We start from the raw sequence: 20,552 nt of genomic DNA, 5'->3' as shown, positions 1-20,552 counted from the left end.
GTGTATCCATGAAGAATGTGCATACACACATGTTGATGTTAGTTTGGGAATTCCAAAATAAAGCAGTTTTGCATCTCTTAAATCCTTGCCTGGCAATACACATACAGTACTGTATTACTTTGTCTGGGACACTGTCTGCTCCACTTCTGGTGGAAAGAGAAGTGTGTCTGATTGCAAAAATATGCACACTTAATTATATATAACAGTAGCTTGTATGTATTGATTAATCAAATGTTCAGTATGTAAAGCCATGACCATAAAGGAGTTTAAGACAACAAAGAGTGAAGTGTTAATAAAAAAAGTCATTTTAAAATTCCAGTAATGTCTCCATGATGGAGCAGCCAATATAATCACAGAGAGCTGAATCCATGTACTGTGTCTGATTATGTCACACTAAGTGCTCAAATTAAAAATAGTCATGCATATTTAGGGAAGTGTACATAAGAAATGTTCAGTGATTATGTCTCACATTAATGTGTCTGCAGGGAATATGATACACCACATTATCTGTGTTCTGCTGCCAGATTTTGCACAGATTCATTCTCACACATGCAAAATGTATACAATGTATAAACTTAGATTGATTGCCCATACTGTAACTATTGTGAGCCTTTCACGACGGAGAGCTGTTAAGAAGATAAGAACAACCCTTATTATTACACTCTGTTGTTGTTACATCACTCACATAGGCCTAAAATACACACACATGCAAACCCACAGGATCCACAGACATGCATTAATGGAGAGTTGTCAGAGCGACGGGGCTGCCACAGTCGGCGCTCCAAGCAGTTGGGGGTCTCTTTTTATCTACTGTCTGTTAAAAAGAGAAATTTTTCTGGGGTGACTCCATGTAGGTGAGTCCTTGGCATCGGCCTGCATTTGTATCTGACCCGTGGCCCTTGCTGAATGTCACCCCCCCCTCTCTCTCCCCACCCTCCTGTCGATCTGTACTATTTTAAAAAAAAAAAGGGTAAAGAGTAGAGTACACAGAAAAAGAGCTATCAACCCGTGTAGCCAGACTGAATGTACTTGAGAGCAGGAACTGAGACCACAAAAACTTGTAGGGCAGCTATGGAATTTCTTGGTGTCAAAGAGGAAGGGAAAATAACTGCATGAATGTTAGTCAGAGAGGAAATAATGCAGAAGTTACTGTAAAAAATAAAGACAGACACATTTGGACGGTGAAACATCACTTCAACTGCACCCAGGCTTGTTGATAGCTCATTTTGGCATCATGGCAGAGCTCAGTTTCAACGTGAATCACGGTTATCTGGAGGGTCTGGTTCGCGGAATGAAGGCCGGAATCCTGACTCGCACAGACTATCACAATCTGGCCCAGTGTGACACACTTGAAGGTAGGAATATTGTATCACACTGTCATTTTTGGAAAGATTTTAGTTAAAAAAAAAAGAAGTCATAGTCATAGTAGGCTATTGTCATAAAAATGTCATAAAACGTCATAGTATGCGAATCGAGCTGTGCCAGAATTGTATCTTTTTAAAGATTTCCGCTGCAGTGGAGTTAACAGAGATCAACTCATCTAACCTTGAGCCCATTTTTCAAGGAGATAACCAGAACCAGGCATTCCTTTCTGAGAGACGTATACAGTTGAAGTCAGTGCAGATTCGACAAATGAACGTTTGAACTACAGCACTGTATCTTTTTTCAGGACTGTTTACTCTTCCACTCATCAGTCGTGTTAGTTTGTTTAGTTTGAAACTCTTAAATTGCAGTTTATTTATTATACACCATCTGTGTTTGTGTTGTCGGTGATATAATTAGTCATCATCAGCTGTAATGTCTTTAACAAGTATAGCCATGTGTGAATTATATAGGCGATTCACCTCTTCCTGTTTTTTTGTGACTGCAACCTTACAGGAGGCTTTGGGAAAACGTAATGTAATGTTTTCCCTCTACTCTTCACAGACATGAAGCTGCATCTGCAGAGCACAGACTACGGTAAGATGTTGTCTTCGTCTGAAGAGGACCTGACTGTGTCTATGGTGGATAGCAAGCTGAGGGAGAACCTGCTGACTGAATTCAGCTGCCTTCGCTCCAACGCCCTGCCTCCACTATCTACCTTCCTTGACTACATAACGTATGCTACATGTGCTATATTATAAATTATACAAATGTCACATTTCCCGTATCTTTCAATTTTTCTTGCTTATCTTCAAAAGACTGATGTTTAGGTAAATATACATGCTCTTCCCTCTATTATGAAAGCAGTCCATTACATTAAAAGAAATCTAATTTCACTAAACTTACTGTATGTGCAACCAGTTTCATAGTTTCTAAAAAATAAAGGTGATGTAATATACAATGCCATGCAGGTGAATCCATTTACTCTGTTCTGTGTTACAGCTACAGCTACATGATTGACAATGTGGTGATGCTGATCACCGGGGCCCTGAAACAGAGAGATGTGGCTGAGCTCCTCCCGCGGTGTCACCCACTGGGAGCCTTTGACCAAATGGCAGCAGTGGGCATCGCTCGTACCCCAACTGAGCTCTACTCAGCCATACTGGTGGACACACCACTAGGTAGATTCATCAGATAATCTGTGTTGAACACCAAAAGATGGTCAACTTTAGTGTAGTACTGATACTACACTAAAGTTGACCATCTTTTGGTGTGTGAGTTTGTGTAATATCCCTTCATGCACAAAGTCATTGCAGGTCACTAGAGATAATTAACCATAACCTGTTTACAGTGGGAGTGGATTTTTTTATGGTGGGGAGGAAACATCTCTGTAAACCCATTTTCTCTTGGTGAGGGAAAATAAAGACAAAAAAATGGAGAAAAAAATATGCTAATGATTAGTCAACTTACAAACTCAAATCTTAGAATCCTTTCTTGTTGCACTGCTGTGGGCTGGTATTTTTAATCTTGAATGTAACTGGCCTGCTATCCCGCTAAATACTAATCAACCAGGTTAGCGCTCGTCAGCTACAATAGCTCTCTGAGCTTCTTTCTATTTTCCTGGGCTTTTTACTTCCCTCCTTGCATTTTGTTCTCAGAGTTGTACCCCAAGAGGAAAAACTCTCTCAGAAGCTTTCTAACTTGAATTCCCACTTCATCGTATGGCACGGGTCCACTCAACTCAACTTGTTCTTTTTTGGTTTTCCATAAGCAGAAGTTCTGGTAGTACCTGGTACTTTTTTTGTGGTACCACCGCGGTCAAGATTCCAATCGAGCTGAGCCGATACTAGAAGGTGAACACTGTACATCACTGATTGGTCAGGGAGAACCGTCACGAGCGTGCAACATCCTGCACAAACAAGCCAATTTTAAATAGCCAAGTTACCGTCAGTTAAGTTTCGATTAGAAGTTATTTTAAAACTTGTCTGTCCAGGCCTTTAGTAAGTCAGAATATTTGACTTACATTGCATGTTTTTATTTTTATCATTCATATTGAAGTTCTGGTAAATAAGAAAAGTTATATATAATATCAGACTAATGATACAGACTAATGCCCACTGTGTTGTGTCTTAGCTCAGTTTTTCCAGGATGCCGTGTCTGAGAGCAACCTGGATGAAATGGAAGCGGAGATCCTCAGAAGCAAACTGTTTAAGGTGACTACAGGGTGACATAAGATGGCATGACTATCATAATTTACCATGATGCCTGTGTTAGTGCGTGCGTGTGAGTTAGAGTGTGTGTGTGTGTGTGTGTGTGTGTGAGTGTGTGTGAGCTCATACATTCTGGACTGTAGAGTTTACTACTGTGACACAAGTCTTTCCCTCTTTGGTTGAGGTTAGGGGTTTTAACCAATGTGACAGACCCTAAAGCCCTTTTCATGGTATGATCAATATGTTTTTTCTTCAAAGGCCTATTTAGAGTCTTTCCACTCTTTCTGCAAGACCATTGGTGGTGATACAAAAGATATCATGTGTCCTGTCCTCGAGGTATTGTGACACTTTCCACTGGGCTGAATTTGTTGTTTTACATACTATATAGGATAATTTTGTGAAAAAGCTCTGTGTGTATGTGTGCTGCAGTTTGAGGCAGATAGACGGGCCTTCATCATTACAGTGAACTCCTTCGGGACAGATCTCAGCTGTACAGACAGGAGTGCATTGTATCCATCTTGTGGTAAACTTTACCCTGAAGGGCTGTGCCTGCTGGCCAGGGCAGAGGACCACGAGCAGGTCAAAGCAGTGGCAAACTGTTACCCAGTGAGTCTAATCGCATGGCTGCTGTGTCATTACTGCAGTTAATTGTAACTGCAGTAATTGTAATGTAATTGTAATTTCCCCACTGGGGATCAATAAACAGTATAAACTTTATAAACTTATAAACTTTAACTTAAGTCATACTGTGCATGTGGTTAACATATAATTTAACCTCCCTGCAGGCATATAAAATCATTTTTGATGACCCTGAGCCAGGATCAGGTTTTAAGACTCTGGAAGACAGATTCTTTGAACAAGAGGTACTGTAAACTTAAAAGTTAAAAGTACAATTAGTAAGTCAACCAGTGGGTGGATTGTTTTTTTTTACATTTCTGAAGAGCTAAAACAGCAAACAGTGCAAACACAATGCAAACATATTCTAAACATGATTCATGTGTAAACTGTTTTATCATAATTGTATGTAAACCTGTCTTTCTGAGCGGCTTCAACTTTCATCCTTAATCTTTTCTCAGGTGAAGCTGAACACACTTGCTTTCCTGCAGCAGTTCCATTTCGGAGTATTTTACTCCTACATCAAACTGAAGGAGCAGGAGAGTCGCAACATTGTCTGGATCGCTGAGTGTGTCACACAGAGACAGAAGTCCAAGATACACAACTACATACCCATCTTCCAGGGAACAACTTAACTGATCAATAAAGACAAATACATACCTATATTTAACATACAGTTGTATACAACAAGGTAATAAATGCACTTTATGAAAAACACATTTGTTGATCTCTTTATGATCCAAGTTTGGTTGTGAGGATTAGTTACTAGGGTTGCGCTAAAGTCAGTCACAAATATTTTCAGTGTTTGCACTACAGAGCACAGAAAATACAAAAATGAGGCCTTATGATTAAGAATAAACTACTTGCTATAGTTAGCGTGTTCACATTCACATTGCTGGCACAATATCTGCATGTATAAACAGGGCCAAGGTGTACATTAAATGAGGTATAACAATGTGTAACTATACAATAGAGTACAAAATGCAATACAAAATATAAGTGGTATAAAAGTGTAAATGTGTCAGTTTTAGCAGCTAACAGGGCATATATCACACATCTTTGCTCTTCATCAGCTTGTCTTCCCTTCATACTTTCACTAAAACAAAAAGAAAATTGTAAAACATCTAAAATATCATGACACTACAGTATCATAGATCAGAACACAGTATGAGTCTAAACATGCATGCCTTCCTTGGTTATGTAATGGCTAAACTTACAGCACTGGACAGGGACGTCCAGAGGTATGTAGTTCTGCTTGCAGAGATGAACAAAAGCAGATGCTAATCTACACGGTGCTCTGGAGGAGCTCAACTCACACACCAACAAGAACTGACCAGGATCCACCTGGCAACAAAAAAATATTGTAAAAAAGAAGGTTTTGCTTCATCTAATCCATGAGGGAAATTTATGAGTGCAGAAGGTCATGTATGTTTTTGAAAACGTTTCTCATCACATCCAGCTAATGAATTTCTTATCTTATCTTGGCCATGGAAATCAATTAGGACAAGGCTGTCTGGTGGGCGCCGAGCCAGATACATGTTTTTATAATGTCTTAGAAGCTCATGAATTACGTAACGCTAGGTACAAAATTGTTCATTGGCACAGGTCAGGTGTTTTTCTACTCACCACCCTGAAACAGGAACTCAGCGGAGAATCAGGAGAGGAAAACAGGAAGTCACAGCTTACAGGGCTTGTGGCTGCTTTCGGAGAGTGCTCTGTTACACCTGGCGATTTAATACACTCCGGTTTCATCTGAAGACAAATGATCAAACTGCAGGTGAGAAATGGATAATTTTTTGTCGACAAAACTCTGCCAACATGAATATGCAGACAGAAGATTTTAGGATTTTCTTCTTGATATACAAACACTGCCACTGTCACCTGTCCTACCTGCCAACTATAGAAAAATTCCTCCAAATTTTCAGCCTGAGATCCATCAGGCAAAGGAAAATCGTTCCCTGCTTCATTGTCATTAGTTCCCAACAGACCAATTGACGTGCCTGTGTAGATAAAAAAAAAAAAAAAAACATGTCGTTACCAATACTAAGGATCAACACTTATGACCATGGACTTGTTTATTCTCTAACTCGTGTTAAATCTTCAGTTTTATTCCTACCATGCAACCATCCATCGAGAGTGAAGCTGCACACCTCAAGCGAGAGTTCACATGACACTGACACGCCATTCTGATTGGACACCTGCACAATGTTTGACCCTCTCCTGACAGCCACTCCACTGTCACTGTGGAACGCGTGTGTTACAGCATTGTTGCAGTTGGCCTTCACCTGTGACACAAATATATATTTCTTCAAACACGTTGAGAGAAGCCATTTACTGCAGCAGTGTTCATTTTGTTCTCTGACTGGTCTGCTGCTGGAAATCACAACATTCTACTCTCTTAATTTACACCAGCCACGTTTTCACCTACATTAACACATACCTGTCCATTTGGCTGAATGTTGACTGTGCTGTTATTCATTTCTAACAGAAGGAAGTCTGAAGTGCGCAGCAGCGTGAATGAACTCTCAGCGCTGACGTCTTGAGCGAGGAGCAGTGGGCAGGAGACCGGGAGCTCATACAGGTGACCGTCAAATGTCACCACAAACTGATCTGCCACCAACAGAGCTTGGTCTTCGAGAGAGAAAGAAGACAGCATTGCAACCTTGATTAAGTCCTCCAGTAAAGTTGCATTATACTGTACGTATATTGCTAGAAAACGGTAGTCTTACGTATAAATGGGCTGTCCATGATCTTCCTCTTAAGGCGATAAAGCTCAGCTGTGGGCCTGACGGAGGTGAGGGTCAGCAGGGGCCTCAGGAGCCACTCTTCCAGAAGGATCTCCACCAGTCCAGCCTCGGATACCCTGGACCATGGCAGCGGTGGCAGCGGCAATGATGCAACCACTAAACACTCACTTCAAAAACCAAGAACACACACGATTCATAATATCTTACTGGACTAATTTTCTTACATTTCTTTTGTTCCGCACGCCACACTTTTCAGTTTTTTATTTGAAAAAAACATTTTAAAACCATGTATAATTTTTCTTCCACTTCACAATTATGTGCCACTTTGTGTTGGTCTATCACATAAAATCCCAATGAAATACATTTACATTTGTGGTTGTAATGTGACAAAATGTGGAAAAGTTCAAGGGGTATGAATACTTTTTCAAGCCACTGTAACATCCAAAAACCCTGCATGCCTCAACCAAAGTGAGCCCAGGTGTTACCGAGATACCCTGTGACCTTTGTTCTTATGGGAGGGATTGGCATACTATTATACAATGAAGGATTTGTCCCTCCTCTGACATCTTTACGTAATTCAGTGAATGAAAGAATGAAAGAATGAATAAACGAATGAAAAAAAGGGTTGGAGAGAGTTTGTCTTCATGTGTCTCAGACATGTGCAGTACCTGGGGGAGAATTTGTAGACAGAGGCCAGTCGTTTCCTGATTCCAGACAGAGCCATTGCCAACCTGGTCTCCGCCCAGTGGTAGGTATGCTGTCCTGCCTGGTGCACACAGAACACCAACCAGAAATACACACTAATGAGTGTGTTTGCATGCATATTAGTATGCCGGGTTTGAGTCTTATCTTGGATTTGTCTTGTCTGAGTTACCTCAACATTACTGCCTCTCCGTCTACTCTGCATGTCCAAAGTCAGACTTTCTTTTTTTCCAGCATGTTGGTGATAATTACTGTACATTTTACACGTTTATCATCATATTTCATGTTTTACTGACTAATTACTACGTAACTTGAGTCAATTCTGCACCTGAACACATAGAAGAGAATGATCAGAAACAGCAGCTTCTGTCCAGGTTTTATTAAATCCAGAATAAGAGCTCATCCACAATTTGAAACCAGGATATTTACATGCAGTAAACATAAACAGGATACTCCAAAAACCCAACTGGGATACTAGTATGCATGTAAACACACTCAATGATACAGAATTAGACATGCACACACTGTAAAAATATCTACAATGTGCTTTAAATTAGCCGAAGAGAAATTACTACTACTACTACTACTTCTACTACTACTACTACTAATAATAATAATAATAATAATAATTGCCAGACCTTCCTCCGCAGCGTTGCAGAGGAGGGTCTGGCTAGTCCACACAGCATTCCGGGATGGGAAACAAACGTGCTCTGGTTTATTGACATTTCTTTAAACCAATCATAATCGTCTTGGGCGGCGCTAAGCTCCGCACGGAACCGCGGTTCCACTGCAAAATAGCCTCGGGAAGGAACTTATTTTGGTGGAACATATGTACATTCAAAAGTAGTTTAAGTCGTGCAACAGAAAACTCAGGTTGGAGACGACCCAGACACATAGTCTAGCTAGCTGTCTGGATTTACCCTGCAGAGATCTTGGGAGCAGTTAACCATAGACCTCATATATCGACCGGAATTTAAAATTCCAACACAAAGAAAGCGGAAGGTAACGGATATCCGGCCGAAAAGAATGTGATCCGGCGGAATTCCCAGCAGCAACGGAGCAATCCTGGAAGTGGAACGTTGTGGATATAGACTACCTATTGTCTAACACAAAAGAAAAAGGCAGCAGCGTGTCAGCTTTCTCACCACATCCAGGGCGACGCTGAGCGTGGCAACACTGGCCTGAGCCAGTGGCCTCAGCTGAGGGTTCTCCATCAGCACAGGTAGGACCTCCACCAACTGGTCAGTCCACAAAGAAACAGCCTCCCTCAACAACGCCTCCAGCCTCTGGCCCTTCACATCTTGGTACACACCTGCCAGAGTGGCTAGGGGCCCTGAGGATGGAGCACAACACTTTTTCACACTTTGTGCATTAAGATGGCTCTGTTATGAGAGCAACAGCACATAAAAGTTTTTCTCACATTGAAGTTACGAGACTCACAAGAAGTGAGTAAACAAAAAGTCTGTGATTGTGTAGGAAAATAAATAAATAACATGAGACAGAAGAGATGCTTTTCATGCATCAGATAATGACTTAAAGGAAGAGAGGATTAGTTTTGAGTCTTGAAGAAATTAGATTTCTGCCTGTGAGGAAAAAAACTTAAGGGCATGTCTATTAGAGCAACCAAATTTACTGTGCATACACAACCACAATACATCATTCTGTCATTGTAGCTCATGTGCCTGTGGACCTAACAGACAGACATCTGTAATCAAGTTATTTTCAAGAAGTTTTTTTGTGAAATTAGAAATAAAGGTATTGGCCAAACAAGACAGTAGGAGATGGTGCCATCTTCTATATCTGCTTTCTGATTCTACCCTTTTCTTTCAGTGACCTCATCAAGATTTCTGATTGCTTTGCCGGTCAAGGCAGCGGCCGACATGAGTGATTAGCGACATCTCTCTGGACTCACTCCTCAGCTCCTGTTGTCCCAGCAGAGAGGCGTGCTGCAGCAGACTGAGAAAGCGAGGCAGGCTGTCGGCCACAATGCGACGCATGGGGCCGCTCTGCCACAGAGCCAACAAACCTCCGTCTTTGTGCTCCAGCAGAGCCTCTGCTCGCTGGGAAACACGAAGGGGTACAGCGCTCAGCTCCTGGAGCAACTCACTGTCCCTGGACTGCAGAGAAGGTTATAAAGACAAGCCACATAAGAAAAGCACATTTAAGCCTTAAAGTTAGATCCCTACAGTATTGGCTGAGCTTAAACCACTAAATATTTAAGTATTCTGTAGTATCCAGTAGTTTGATTACCTGATGTCTGAATTCAACAAGGTGGTACTGTAATGTCTTGATTCGCTCCAGCAGCTTATTCTGTAACTGACAGCTCAAGTATTGAATCCGTGCCTGTGAAAACAACAACATACAGTATTTCAAGGTGCCATGCTTTAATGTAAAAATGTGGCAACTTTTTTAAAGATTTTTTTGGGGCATTTTTAGGCCTTTATTGAAAGGACAGCTGAAGAAATGAAAGGAGAGAGAGAGAGAGAGAGAGAGAGAGAGAGAGAGAGAGAGAGAGAGAGAGAGAGAGAGAGAGAGAGAGAGAGAGAGAGAGAGAGGGGGGATGACATGCAGCAAACGGCTGCAGGTCGGAATCGAACCCCAGCCCGCTGCGTCGAGGAGTAAACCTCTATATATGGGTGTCCCTTGGTGATACCTCCAATGCAGTTAGACTTTCCAAACAGCCATTTGCTCTCAGCATCAGCTTCTGATTGGCTGATCCCACAGACACACTGCCCAGAGTTTCAGGTTTGCTGCTGCTGTCTCTTTTCTGCACATCCAGCATCAAACTCCGATTTGTTCCCACACATGCCACCACAGTGACGTCCTCGTTCAGACCCGGACCTGGACACGAACAGACTGAATTCTTCATAATCCTAGTTTTAATATTTTTGTCATTTTTTTTGGGGAAGTTTAGGAGACATAATTCTGTATTTACCGTTTGTGTAACCTGCTGTGGTCTGAAGACATCGTCCCTCTGCCGTCCAGTTCAGCCAGATCTTCTCTCTGCGGTCCAGTCTGGCCTGCACCTGGAGACCAGACCCCTGGGGCCACCACAGGGCACTGCTCCCCACCTCCACACTCCAATTACCAATCCTAGACTATGAAGTGTACACACACACACATACACACACACACACACACACGTTTGTGGATTTTGTTCCTTTTGGACACAGCCAGGCTAGCTGGTTCCCCCTGTTCCCAGTCTTCATGCTAAGCTAAACATGAGAGTGGTATCAACCCTCTCACCTACCTCTAGAAATGTTAACTTCTTATGTTAACCTTTGAAGAGTAAGGATCGACTCTTTATTTTCCAAAAGTGTCCTCCCAACTCCAGACTGCAAACTTAAATTGGTCCTCACAAAGACAGAAATACAAATGCTCACACACAGAGAAGCCGCGATAACAGCCACATGTGTACAGAGTGCTATTTAATCCAATTCTGATAATGCCATATTACGATAAAGTCCTGGCACGCAATGTAATAAAACCATCATACCCAATAATATAAAAGTGACATGACATGCCATGTTTAACTAAAGTTATAACTGAGACACATTATTGGTAATTAATCCCCAGAGGGTTGTTCACCTCAGAGAACAGAGACATGTTGGAGCCCTGAGCAGTAGAGGAGTTGATCAAGGCGAAGGTGAGGCTGCACTGGTGGGGCCGTCCTGTCACCGATAGACGAGACTGTGTGTAAAACAGCTCCTCTCCTGAGTTCACTCTGTGGGATCCTGACCACGACAAAGTCTGAGAAACACACAGTGAGAAAAAACAACAGCTGAAGAAAAGAAATAAGCACAGCAGCATCCTGAAAGTTGGAATACATAACAAGACATTCACGTATATTGTGAAAAATACTTTCCCCCAGGGACTGTGCACGTTTATCACGGTACAACTACACACCAAACTGAAACCCCAAACTATAAATCATTGCATGAGAATGAAAGCAGTGAGAAATAAAAGATGCAGATGTGTGAACTCACTGGCTGTGGGGGGCAGAGGCCAAGCAGCACTGTGTGCTCCAGGCGATCCCTGAAGTTGGTCTGAATCTTAGTCAGGAGTGTGTGTGACGGACAGGGTGCAGGAGACACTTTGTCTAGGCCAACATTCATCTGAAGGCTGTGCATTCCCCGTGGACCTCTCTAGGAACAACACAGAAAACACAAACATCAGCCATCTGCAATCACATGAAGAGAGAGTACGTCCTAGCAATTAAAAGGTTTTAGCTTTCAGAGTACCTGGTACTTCATGTTTTGCTTGATGCTCCTGTTGTCCCATCTCAGCTCTGCATTCTGTGAATACAAGTTTCCCTCCTGACCCACTGACACACAACCTTTGACAGAAGACACTGACATCTACACGCACACACGCATACACGCGCACACACACAGATACAATGAATGTCAGTAATAAGACCTCTTCACTCAAGGGAGAGGTGTCTTTCAGGGCAACAGCTTGTTTCAAACTCTATTTAACATCTACATTGGCCTTACCCTTAACAATAAGGAAGTTAAATTTATGCGTTATGTTGATGATCCTTTGTTGCTGTCACGCACACATTAACGACTACAGCAGCTCTTGGACCTCCAGGAGCAGTACGGTCAGAACTAGGCCCCAACAGTCAACTTTAACAAATCTAAAATCAGGATCTTCTAACAGGAGCCCAGATCTCAGAAAACCAAATTTTAATTCAAATTAAGAAACACTCCTCTAGATCACACCCTGTATTATGATGATGGGACTTAAAATCAGTGCCTTAGGGAACTTTGGTCTGGCAGTGAAACAAAAAGGATATAACACATGCTATGCAATTAGAAGAACATTTTATAAAGTAGACAGCAATTAGAATTTACACTCAAATGTGTAACAGTGCAATCCAACCTATCACCCTTTATTGTAGTGAAGTTTGGGGACCACTTAGCCATCAGGACCACTCTAGATGGGACAAGCATCCCATAGAGGCGCTGCATGCAGAATTCTGTCCATTTGGTCCATATTGAACACCCGAAGGAAAACACCAACCAATGCATCACAGAATTAGGCCGCTACCCCATGATTATTAACATTAAGAAAAGGACACTTACATTTTGGTTACATCTCAAATTGAGCCCCCAAGACACCCTAAAATTTCAGGCACTACAAACCCAGGAGCTGAGCCCAAATTAGTCCCTTCTATCAGCTGGTCCTGAGACTTAATGATCGAATAACACCCAATACTGTTCAACCTCAGACCAGCACTGCTTTCCAACCACTAATCAGATTAACAAAAGATGCATATCTGAAACATTGGATGAATCAAACCAAGACTCAAAACAAACTGAATTGCTATCTGGCCCTAAACCATGAATATAAATTTGGAGATTATCTCTTTACTGTCAAAGATACAAAGCAGAGACAGATCCTGACCAAATACAGATGCAGTGACCACGGTCTAGCCACAGAGAAAGGACGACACAAGAAGTCCTGGCTACCAACAGAGGAAAGAGTCTGTGGTCACTGCACGCAAGGTGAGATAGAGATGGGGGGCACTTCCTCTTATATCATATACAGTGAGGAAAATAAGTATTTGAACACCCTGCTATTTTGCAAGTTCTCCCACTTGGAAATCATGGAGGGGTCTGAAATTGTCATCATAGGTGCATGTCCACTGTGAGAGACATAGACTTAACTATTTATTTGTATGATACAGCTGCAAATAAGTATTTGAACACCTGTCTATCAGCTAGAATTCTGACCCTCAAAGACCTGTTAGTCTGCCTATATAATGTCCACCTCCACTCCATTTATTATCCTAAATTAGATGCACCTGTTTGAGGTTGTTAGCTGCATAAAGACACCTGTCCACCCCATACAATCAGTAAGAATCCAACTACTAACATGGCCAAGACCAAAAAGCTGTCCAAAGACACTAGAGACAAAATTGTACACCTCCACTAGGCTGGAAAGGGCTACGGGTAAATTGCCAAGCAGCTTGGTGAAAAAAGGTCCACTTGGGAGTAATCATTAGAAAATGGAAGAAGCTAAACATGACTGTCAATCTCCCTCGGACTGGGGCTCCATGCAAGATCTCACCTCGTGGGGTCTCAATGATCCTAAGAAAGGTGAGAAATCAGCCCAGAACTACACGGGAGGAGCTGGTCAATGACCTGAAAAGACCTGGGACCACCGTTTCCAAGGTTACTGTTGGTAATACACTAAGACGTCATGGTTTGAAATCATGCATGGCACGGAAGGTTCCCCTGCTTAAACCAGCACATGTCAAGGCCCGTCTTAAGTTTGCCAATGACCATTTGGATGATCCAGAGGAGTCATGGGAGAAAGTCATGTGGTCAGATGAGACCAAAACAGAACTTTTTGGTCATAATTCCACTTACCGTGTTTGGAGGAAGAAGAATGATGAGTACCGTCCCAAGAACACCATCCCTACTGTGAAGCATGGGGGTGGTAGCATCATGCTTTGGGGGTGTTTTCTGCACATGGGACAGGGCGACTGCACTGTATTAAGGAGAGGATGACCGGGGCCATGTATTGTGAGATTTTGGGGAACAACCTCCTTAACTCAGTTAGAGCATTGAAGATGGGTCGAGGCTGGGTCTTCCAACATGACAATGACCCGAAGCACACAGCCAGGATAACCAAGGAGTGGCTCTGTAAGAAGCATATCAAGGTTCTGGTGTGGCCTAGCCAGTCTCCAGACCTAAACCCAATACAGAATCTTTGGAGGGAGCTCAAACTCCGTGTTTCTCAGCGACAGCCCAGAAACCTGACTGATCTAGAGAAGATCTGTGTGGAGGAGTGGGCCAAAATCCCTCCTGCAGTGTGTGCAAACCTGGTGAAAAACTACAGGAAACGTTTGACCTCTGTACTTGCAAACAAAGGCTACTGTACCAAATGTTAACATTGATTTTCTCAGGTGTTCAAATACTTATTTGCAGCTGTATCATACAAATAAATAGTTAAAAAATCATACATTGTGATTTCTGGATTTTTTTTTTTTAGATTATGTCTCTCACAGTGGACATGCACCTACGATGACAATTTCAGACCCCTACATGATTTCTAAGTGGGAGAACTTGCAAAATAGCAGGGTGTTCAAATACTTATTTTCCTCACTGTATATGTATATCATAATATAATAAGAGTGCTATTAAAGAAATGTAATTGCTTAATCACAAACCTTACATACCGTAGCTAGATTACAGTAAAAAAACACAAATGTCATGCCAATAACACCTTGAAAAAACATTGAGAGAAGAAATATATATATAATTAAGTAATTGCACACTCAATAAAGACTTATTATACACAAGTATACAAGACATACAGTATGAGGAGTTTTAAATTTGAAGAGAGTCCACCAACCTGTTGCGTTGAGAATAGAGCACACGCCTGCCCCCTGCTGGAGTTGTTCTGCCACTGTTTGTTCAGACTGATAGAGATATTGACAGGGACTGTGGTGCTGTCCCATGACAGATGGGTCTGCACAATAAAAAAACATTATAATAATATTAATAAATGTATAAATAAAACTCAAATTAAATTACACATTACACTATGCAAAATTATCAGAAATATTCTAAATTTAGTTTAGTTTCAGTAAACAACATTATGCATGATGTCCAAGGCAGTAAACATATGTATAACATGTTCAAAAAAATAAAACCTGACAGATTGAAACTGTGATTTGGTGATTTACGCATTAAATGGTTGTAATATTAGAAGCTGAAAAATGTGCTCCATTTCAGCTAAAAGAAATAGAGGTAAAGAATACTGTTTCAAATGTTTTGAGAGCCTGAGCTGTGTCCAATTGACAAAAAATGGCGAGACTCATTTATGGGTCAAATGACTAGCTGAGATAAATACACACACACACACACACACACACACACACACACACACACACACACACACACACACACACACACACACACACACACACACACACACATATTTTAATAGTGTAAAATGAAGAGGTAAATGTGTGGTAGCATACATGGTGGCTGCTGCGCTGTTCCTTCTGTGAGCTGTGTGACAGTGTGTGAAGGGACATCTGGCTGAGAGTGGACGAGAAGGGCTGTTTCAGCTGCAGTTTGGTCTCATTTGTCTCCTCTGATCGACTCCACCAGCTCAGAGCTCTGACCTTGAGATAAACAAACCGCAGAAAGCAAAAGAGACTTTTAATAAAAACGTCAAGACACGTGTTTACATTAAACTGGACACAATTCATGGTGCACGTCATTATATTTTGAATATGACCATTTCTTAGTGGACAAAAAAAGTAGACAAAAAAATTTGAATGAAGCTGTTCGCATATTCAGGATCATGACACACGTTGTACAGTCTGACCTGCTCCAGTCGGCCATGCCTCGTCCAGCCCACTAAAACACTGTCCAGGCGGCCATATAAGGAACGCTCGAGAGTCACCTCCAAACTAGTCCAACGGGGAATGCAGTTGATCTGAACTGAAGTCAAGAACAAGAGAAAGACATCAACAACCTGTAGTCAGCCACCCAGATGTAGGCATCCTGTTAGATGTGATAAAAATGGACAAACGTCCCTGTGGTGGTTGTAACGCTCTGCAGAGTTGGTCTGCAATAGTTTACCCTTCAGGCTCTGGTTCCCCATCTCCAGTGCTGGAGGTGCAGTGTAGAGACCAGACAGGATCAACTCCTGGCTACCCCACACAGCTCCATGTTGAACTTGGTAGCTCCAATTCCTGGCCTCATACACCGTCCTCACTGCGACAGTCCTGGGGAGTGGCTTTAGCTACAGAACAAAGACGATCACTGAAACATTATCGATGTGGGTACGGCATGATGTTCAGGGTGTGAAAAGACAAAAATGTCTTTTAACGATTGATCAAGTGCACTTTTCTTTAGGTCTGACCATTGTGTTTGTTCATCCTTGACACCAGAATTAAAGTGCAATATTGCCAATAGTTTTAAATGTAAATATATAATATATAGGCCTATATATTTACTATATTCATAGTCAAGATATATGCTAGCTATGAAATACCTGTGGGTATGAGTGTTTGAGCTCTAGAACTTGTCTCCATCCACTCTCTATAGCTGCCAGGTCCCCCAGAGCCCACAGCCTCCTCCTGCCCGACAACACCTCCACCAAACCTGCAACACTGGACTGAGACTGGTTCAGCTGGAGAGAGGGAAGAGAGATGTTGACTCCTGTTGTGACATACCATGCCCCTAAAACTATTTAATTACTAGAACAAATGCATAGAAAAAAATGTTGCATAGCACTGTTACGTCACTCTCGTTTTACTGGGATTTAATAATAAGAGCTCCTTTGAGAATAGGAAACCACCTGAGAGCGGACATTGAGCTGAGAAGGCAGGTAAACCAACATCCTGGGAATATTGTGGACCACCTTCACCATCAGGTCCTTGCTGGACAAAAGAAACTCGTCATTTATAGTATGTGCATGTGTTTGATTGACAGAAGACTTTCTAAATGTCGGCAGTGTGATTGATGAGGTTTTAGTATGTGTACCTATGAGGCAGATGGTGTCCCTGGATAATGAGTGCCAGTGAGGAGCTGAGTTCAGGGTTCACAGCCATGGAGCACCTCAGCTGTGACTCAGTAAGTCTTCCCCAGGCCTCCACCTACATCGACAGTCACAGAGATGGTTAGCACAGAGAAGCAAAGTTGTGGGAATTTTAATTGGATGTGACTCTCACCTGTAAGGCAGGGCTAGTTTGTCCCTGCACAGTGTGTTTTAGTGTTACTCTAGCCTCCTTGGACCCTCCATGTGCCCCCCAGCCTCCTACGTCCCCCACCACTCGGACTCGCCAATCCTGACAGTGAACGTCTACTGCAGCGCTCCGCAGAGGACCTGCAGAGAAGATCAATACTGTTCTTAAAGATAAACACCATAATACTTAAAATAGCCCCTCATACCCATCACGAGAAAACATGGTCTAAACCAACCATTTTTTTTTCTTTTGCAAAGAGAAACTGAAAAAGGTACTGAAAAACAACCAAAGCAGCATTTACTCATCCCAAACTTCAGAAAACAACATTAAAACACAAATATGAAATCCAGTTTTTAATACAATCTGACCTTTGAACTGAGCGGTCAGGGTAGTGTCCAGACTGTGCTGTGTCCCTGTCTGATTAGAAGCTGGTGGAGAGTAGGAGAGCAGCAGCGCTAGACGTCCATCGGCCACACTGATATTCAAGCCAGAGGCGAGCAGCTTGTGTCTGTCCACAGTGAGCCGAGCCCTGGACTGAAGCTGAGAAAAGACTCCCTGGATGGAACACAGGCCCTTGGAGAAGAAAATAAAAAGAGAAGTTTTTGTATCCACGCTTATGAATACCAGTGCAATAAACCAATATAATGCAAAGAAGCAAAACATTACAATACCTCTATATTGAGTGGCAGTCCTCGCTCCTGTAGCCACAGCCAGCTGTGCCACATGGTTCCTCTGATCTCTTTGGTCGTCAGGAGATATTTCATCTTAAGTCTCACTCCCGCCTGCTGATCTCCAAACTGGGACTGTAATGTCAAGGCCTTCCCCTCAGCGGAGCCGAGCTCTACCTGCACACACAGTCACTGTGACATCAAGCATCTGAGAGATTGTAGACCTTCATTAAAGTGCACTGTTTAGGCCAATCAACTGTCAGTTCTTAATGCTTGATGGATTCTAACCTGGATGCTGTTGTTTGCAGGGACTCCCAGTTTCTTTAGATAATTCACTGTGTGTCTAAAATGAATCTTCACTCTGACTGTTTCGGACATCTTTGAAACCGTCATCTCTTGAGTTAGCTGTAAAACATTCTGAGTATCAACTGCAGCAGCTGTTACATACAGTAGAAGGTTGGTATGGTTATAAATGCATAAACAGTATATCATCCTAGACTTCAGGCTTGTGTGACTTAAAAAGAGCATTTCATTCCGAGAAGATGTTTTATACAGTGTTGCCTACTACCCTTTGGCTTCCTGTACTGCTGTGTAGTAGGTAATAGTATGAGCCATTGCCATGAATCCCAGAATTCATTGTCAATGCAGCATTAACAGGGAGACCCAGCTTTTTCAATAGGGGCAAAGAGTGGTTTAGATTGAGCGATGCTTCAATTATATCCTGAAAACACAAATAAAATAGATGAAAATAGATCAAGGCTACATCTTTGTATTACAAGGGAAATGTGAATTCCATTGGATTTTATTGTATACAAATGTATGTATTTGCACACCTTAGTTTTCTTAAGAGCCACTGAAGTCTTTAACTCTGTATCATCTATCACCATGGAGACTTGAGATTCTGCAAGAGTTGGGGAGACAACCAACAATGCAGAGGACTGCATCTTGTCAGGACTGCCCCACTCCTACAAACAGGAAAGAAAGTGATATATAGTGATGTTATTATAGATTAAATGGGCAGTCAGATGATCATGTGGTATGTTTACTCAACCTGAATCACTGTGCAGTTGTTGTGGTACACTAGCGACCCCTGCAGGCCTGGCTGTGACATCACAGCTCCTCTGACTCCAACTGCACACTCCTCCATCTGAATGAGGGCTTCGGTGTCATATCGGGTTTTTCCAGCCCTACAGGTGACTCTCAGTCGGCTGTGCTCCGGTAAACCTTTGAGAGCAGGAAGGTTATGACTGAGCTCGCCCTCCACACTCATCTCCGGCCAGGCCCTTGCATTCAGCCTCAGAAAACCCCTTTTGCCCTCCACGTGGGTGTCCACAGTCGTTGTCCAGATACCATGAAGGTCCTGCCACACTGATCCATTCAAATGAGCCTAAAAACAAATATCTTATCTTACAAAAACACTGACTGAAGATGCCTCATTATTCCACACCTCCAAGTGGTGAAGCATTTGCCTATAATAGATAGACCTTTGCAGGAAAATCACAGGTGTAACTTACTGCATAAAATTATGGTATTAAATACACCTGGGCTTTTCCTAACATTTCTATATGTCTGCAGTGAAAAAGTCTACCTTAGTGCCTCAGGCAATCATTAATGTTTGTAAGTAGTTTGATCTTTTCAGCATATTTAACTTCATTCGGACCATTAACTGTACGCTATAATCAAAACAACCTCATCAAGTCAACATGTTTGACTGGCACACATTACAAAATTATTAATGTGATGGACATACAGGCAGAGACCCAGGTGAATACAACTTTCAACTGTCAAAGCTTTAGTAATCATCCACAAAAACATACAGTACCTGTAACATTGGGCACTTTGACTCCAGAGCCCAGAGCCTCTGTGTCCTTCCTTTGGCCTCTATGACTCTATCGGCTTTAATGTAACATGTCCCAGCCTTAATAAAAAAGTCCCCAGCCTGCTCAGGGCCTCTAGGAGCAGTGGCCTCTATGGTGATTATCTGGGGTACACCTTGGATCCTCAGCCCAAGGAAGGAGTGTGTGAGGGTCCCAGAGAGACGTGGAGGCCTGCATGACTGACTCAGCTCAAGGGAAAGGTCCTGGCTGTCTGCCCTCAGAGATGAGGTCATTGTAAGCTGGCAGGGGACGACTGAGAGGAGGGCCTGGAGAGCCAGGGACACTGGGAGGACCGTTCCCTGTGGCACACACATACACGGAGGAAGTTAAGTGGTGTTGAGAGACTGGTGGAAGGAGAGTTGACTCTGTGACTCTATCCACAGAAGTAACAAGTCAAATAGGGGTGATAGTAATCTAGCAGCTGTATCATCTGTTGTGTTGTTTTGCTCTGCTGCTATAATAAATGAGCTGTGGCTTGACCTAATGAGCTGGAAATTGTATTTCAAAGGAAACTATGTTAACATGGACAGGTGTGAATCATGTAAGAAACCCATGTTCTTCTAACTGTGATGAAAGAAATGACAATGTATTGTCACAGTTAGAGGTAACAGTAACATTTATAACTTAAACACATTTTATTTAGGTTTCCACAAGCT

General features: G+C 42.3%; 2 protein-coding genes across 3 annotated transcripts; one reads left to right on the top strand and one right to left on the bottom strand.

Annotated features, from left to right (window-relative positions):
• The first annotated feature begins 1,136 nt into the window (after positions 1–1,136).
• Positions 1,137–4,839, top strand: LOC114565305 (V-type proton ATPase subunit d 1). Its single transcript, XM_028593264.1, has 8 exons — positions 1,137–1,355; positions 1,927–2,098; positions 2,365–2,543; positions 3,496–3,575; positions 3,831–3,908; positions 4,002–4,178; positions 4,358–4,435; positions 4,649–4,839. Exons 1-8 carry the CDS (start codon positions 1,235–1,237, stop codon positions 4,820–4,822), a joined length of 1,059 nt encoding a protein of 352 aa, XP_028449065.1. The 5' UTR covers positions 1,137–1,234; the 3' UTR covers positions 4,823–4,839.
• LOC114565304 (uncharacterized) lies at positions 4,835–18,687 on the bottom strand. Of its 2 annotated transcripts, none has more exons than XM_028593262.1 (28): positions 18,588–18,687; positions 18,308–18,424; positions 18,023–18,196; positions 17,720–17,924; positions 17,337–17,491; positions 17,149–17,261; positions 16,964–17,045; positions 16,658–16,795; positions 16,243–16,405; positions 15,986–16,101; positions 15,633–15,779; positions 15,002–15,118; positions 11,878–11,994; positions 11,623–11,781; positions 11,225–11,386; positions 10,572–10,734; positions 10,290–10,492; positions 9,887–9,979; positions 9,549–9,753; positions 8,782–8,969; positions 7,603–7,700; positions 6,917–7,101; positions 6,628–6,818; positions 6,304–6,472; positions 6,078–6,187; positions 5,814–5,939; positions 5,405–5,531; positions 4,835–5,283 (listed from the first exon to the last, which is right to left on the bottom strand). In XM_028593262.1, the coding sequence occupies exons 1-28, from the start codon at positions 18,654–18,656 to the stop codon at positions 5,273–5,275; spliced, it is 3,903 nt and encodes a 1,300-aa protein (XP_028449063.1). In that variant the 5' UTR covers positions 18,657–18,687; the 3' UTR covers positions 4,835–5,272. The 2 variants fall into 2 exon arrangements, with proteins under 2 accessions (XP_028449063.1, XP_028449064.1); XM_028593263.1 differs by having other exon boundaries at positions 10,290–10,477.
• Between the last annotated feature and the right edge of the window lie 1,865 nt (positions 18,688–20,552).

The sequence above is a fragment of the Perca flavescens genome, chromosome 12, assembly GCF_004354835.1.
Source record: "Perca flavescens isolate YP-PL-M2 chromosome 12, PFLA_1.0, whole genome shotgun sequence".
Lineage (NCBI taxonomy): Eukaryota > Metazoa > Chordata > Actinopteri > Perciformes > Percidae > Perca > Perca flavescens.
The sequence above is the reverse complement of the archived record's forward strand: the minus strand, read 5'-3'. Positions and strand labels throughout refer to the sequence as shown.

Coding starts and splice junctions, on each gene's coding strand:
- LOC114565305 (XM_028593264.1), top strand. CDS start 1,235: ATGGCAGAGCTCAGTTTCAACGTGAATCACGGTTATCTGGAGGGTCTG. Junction 2,099..2,364: donor ACCTTCCTTGACTACATAAC/GTATGCTACATG, acceptor TCTGTGTTACAG/CTACAGCTACATGATTGACA. Junction 4,179..4,357: donor CAGTGGCAAACTGTTACCCA/GTGAGTCTAATC, acceptor ACCTCCCTGCAG/GCATATAAAATCATTTTTGA.
- LOC114565304 (XM_028593262.1), bottom strand. CDS start 18,656: ATGAATTCTGGGATTCATGGCAATGGCTCATACTATTACCTACTACAC. Junction 17,262..17,336: donor AAACTAGCCCTGCCTTACAG/GTGAGAGTCACA, acceptor CTGTCGATGTAG/GTGGAGGCCTGGGGAAGACT. Junction 8,970..9,548: donor GGGACAACAGGAGCTGAGGA/GTGAGTCCAGAG, acceptor CTCCATCCTCAG/GGCCCCTAGCCACTCTGGCA.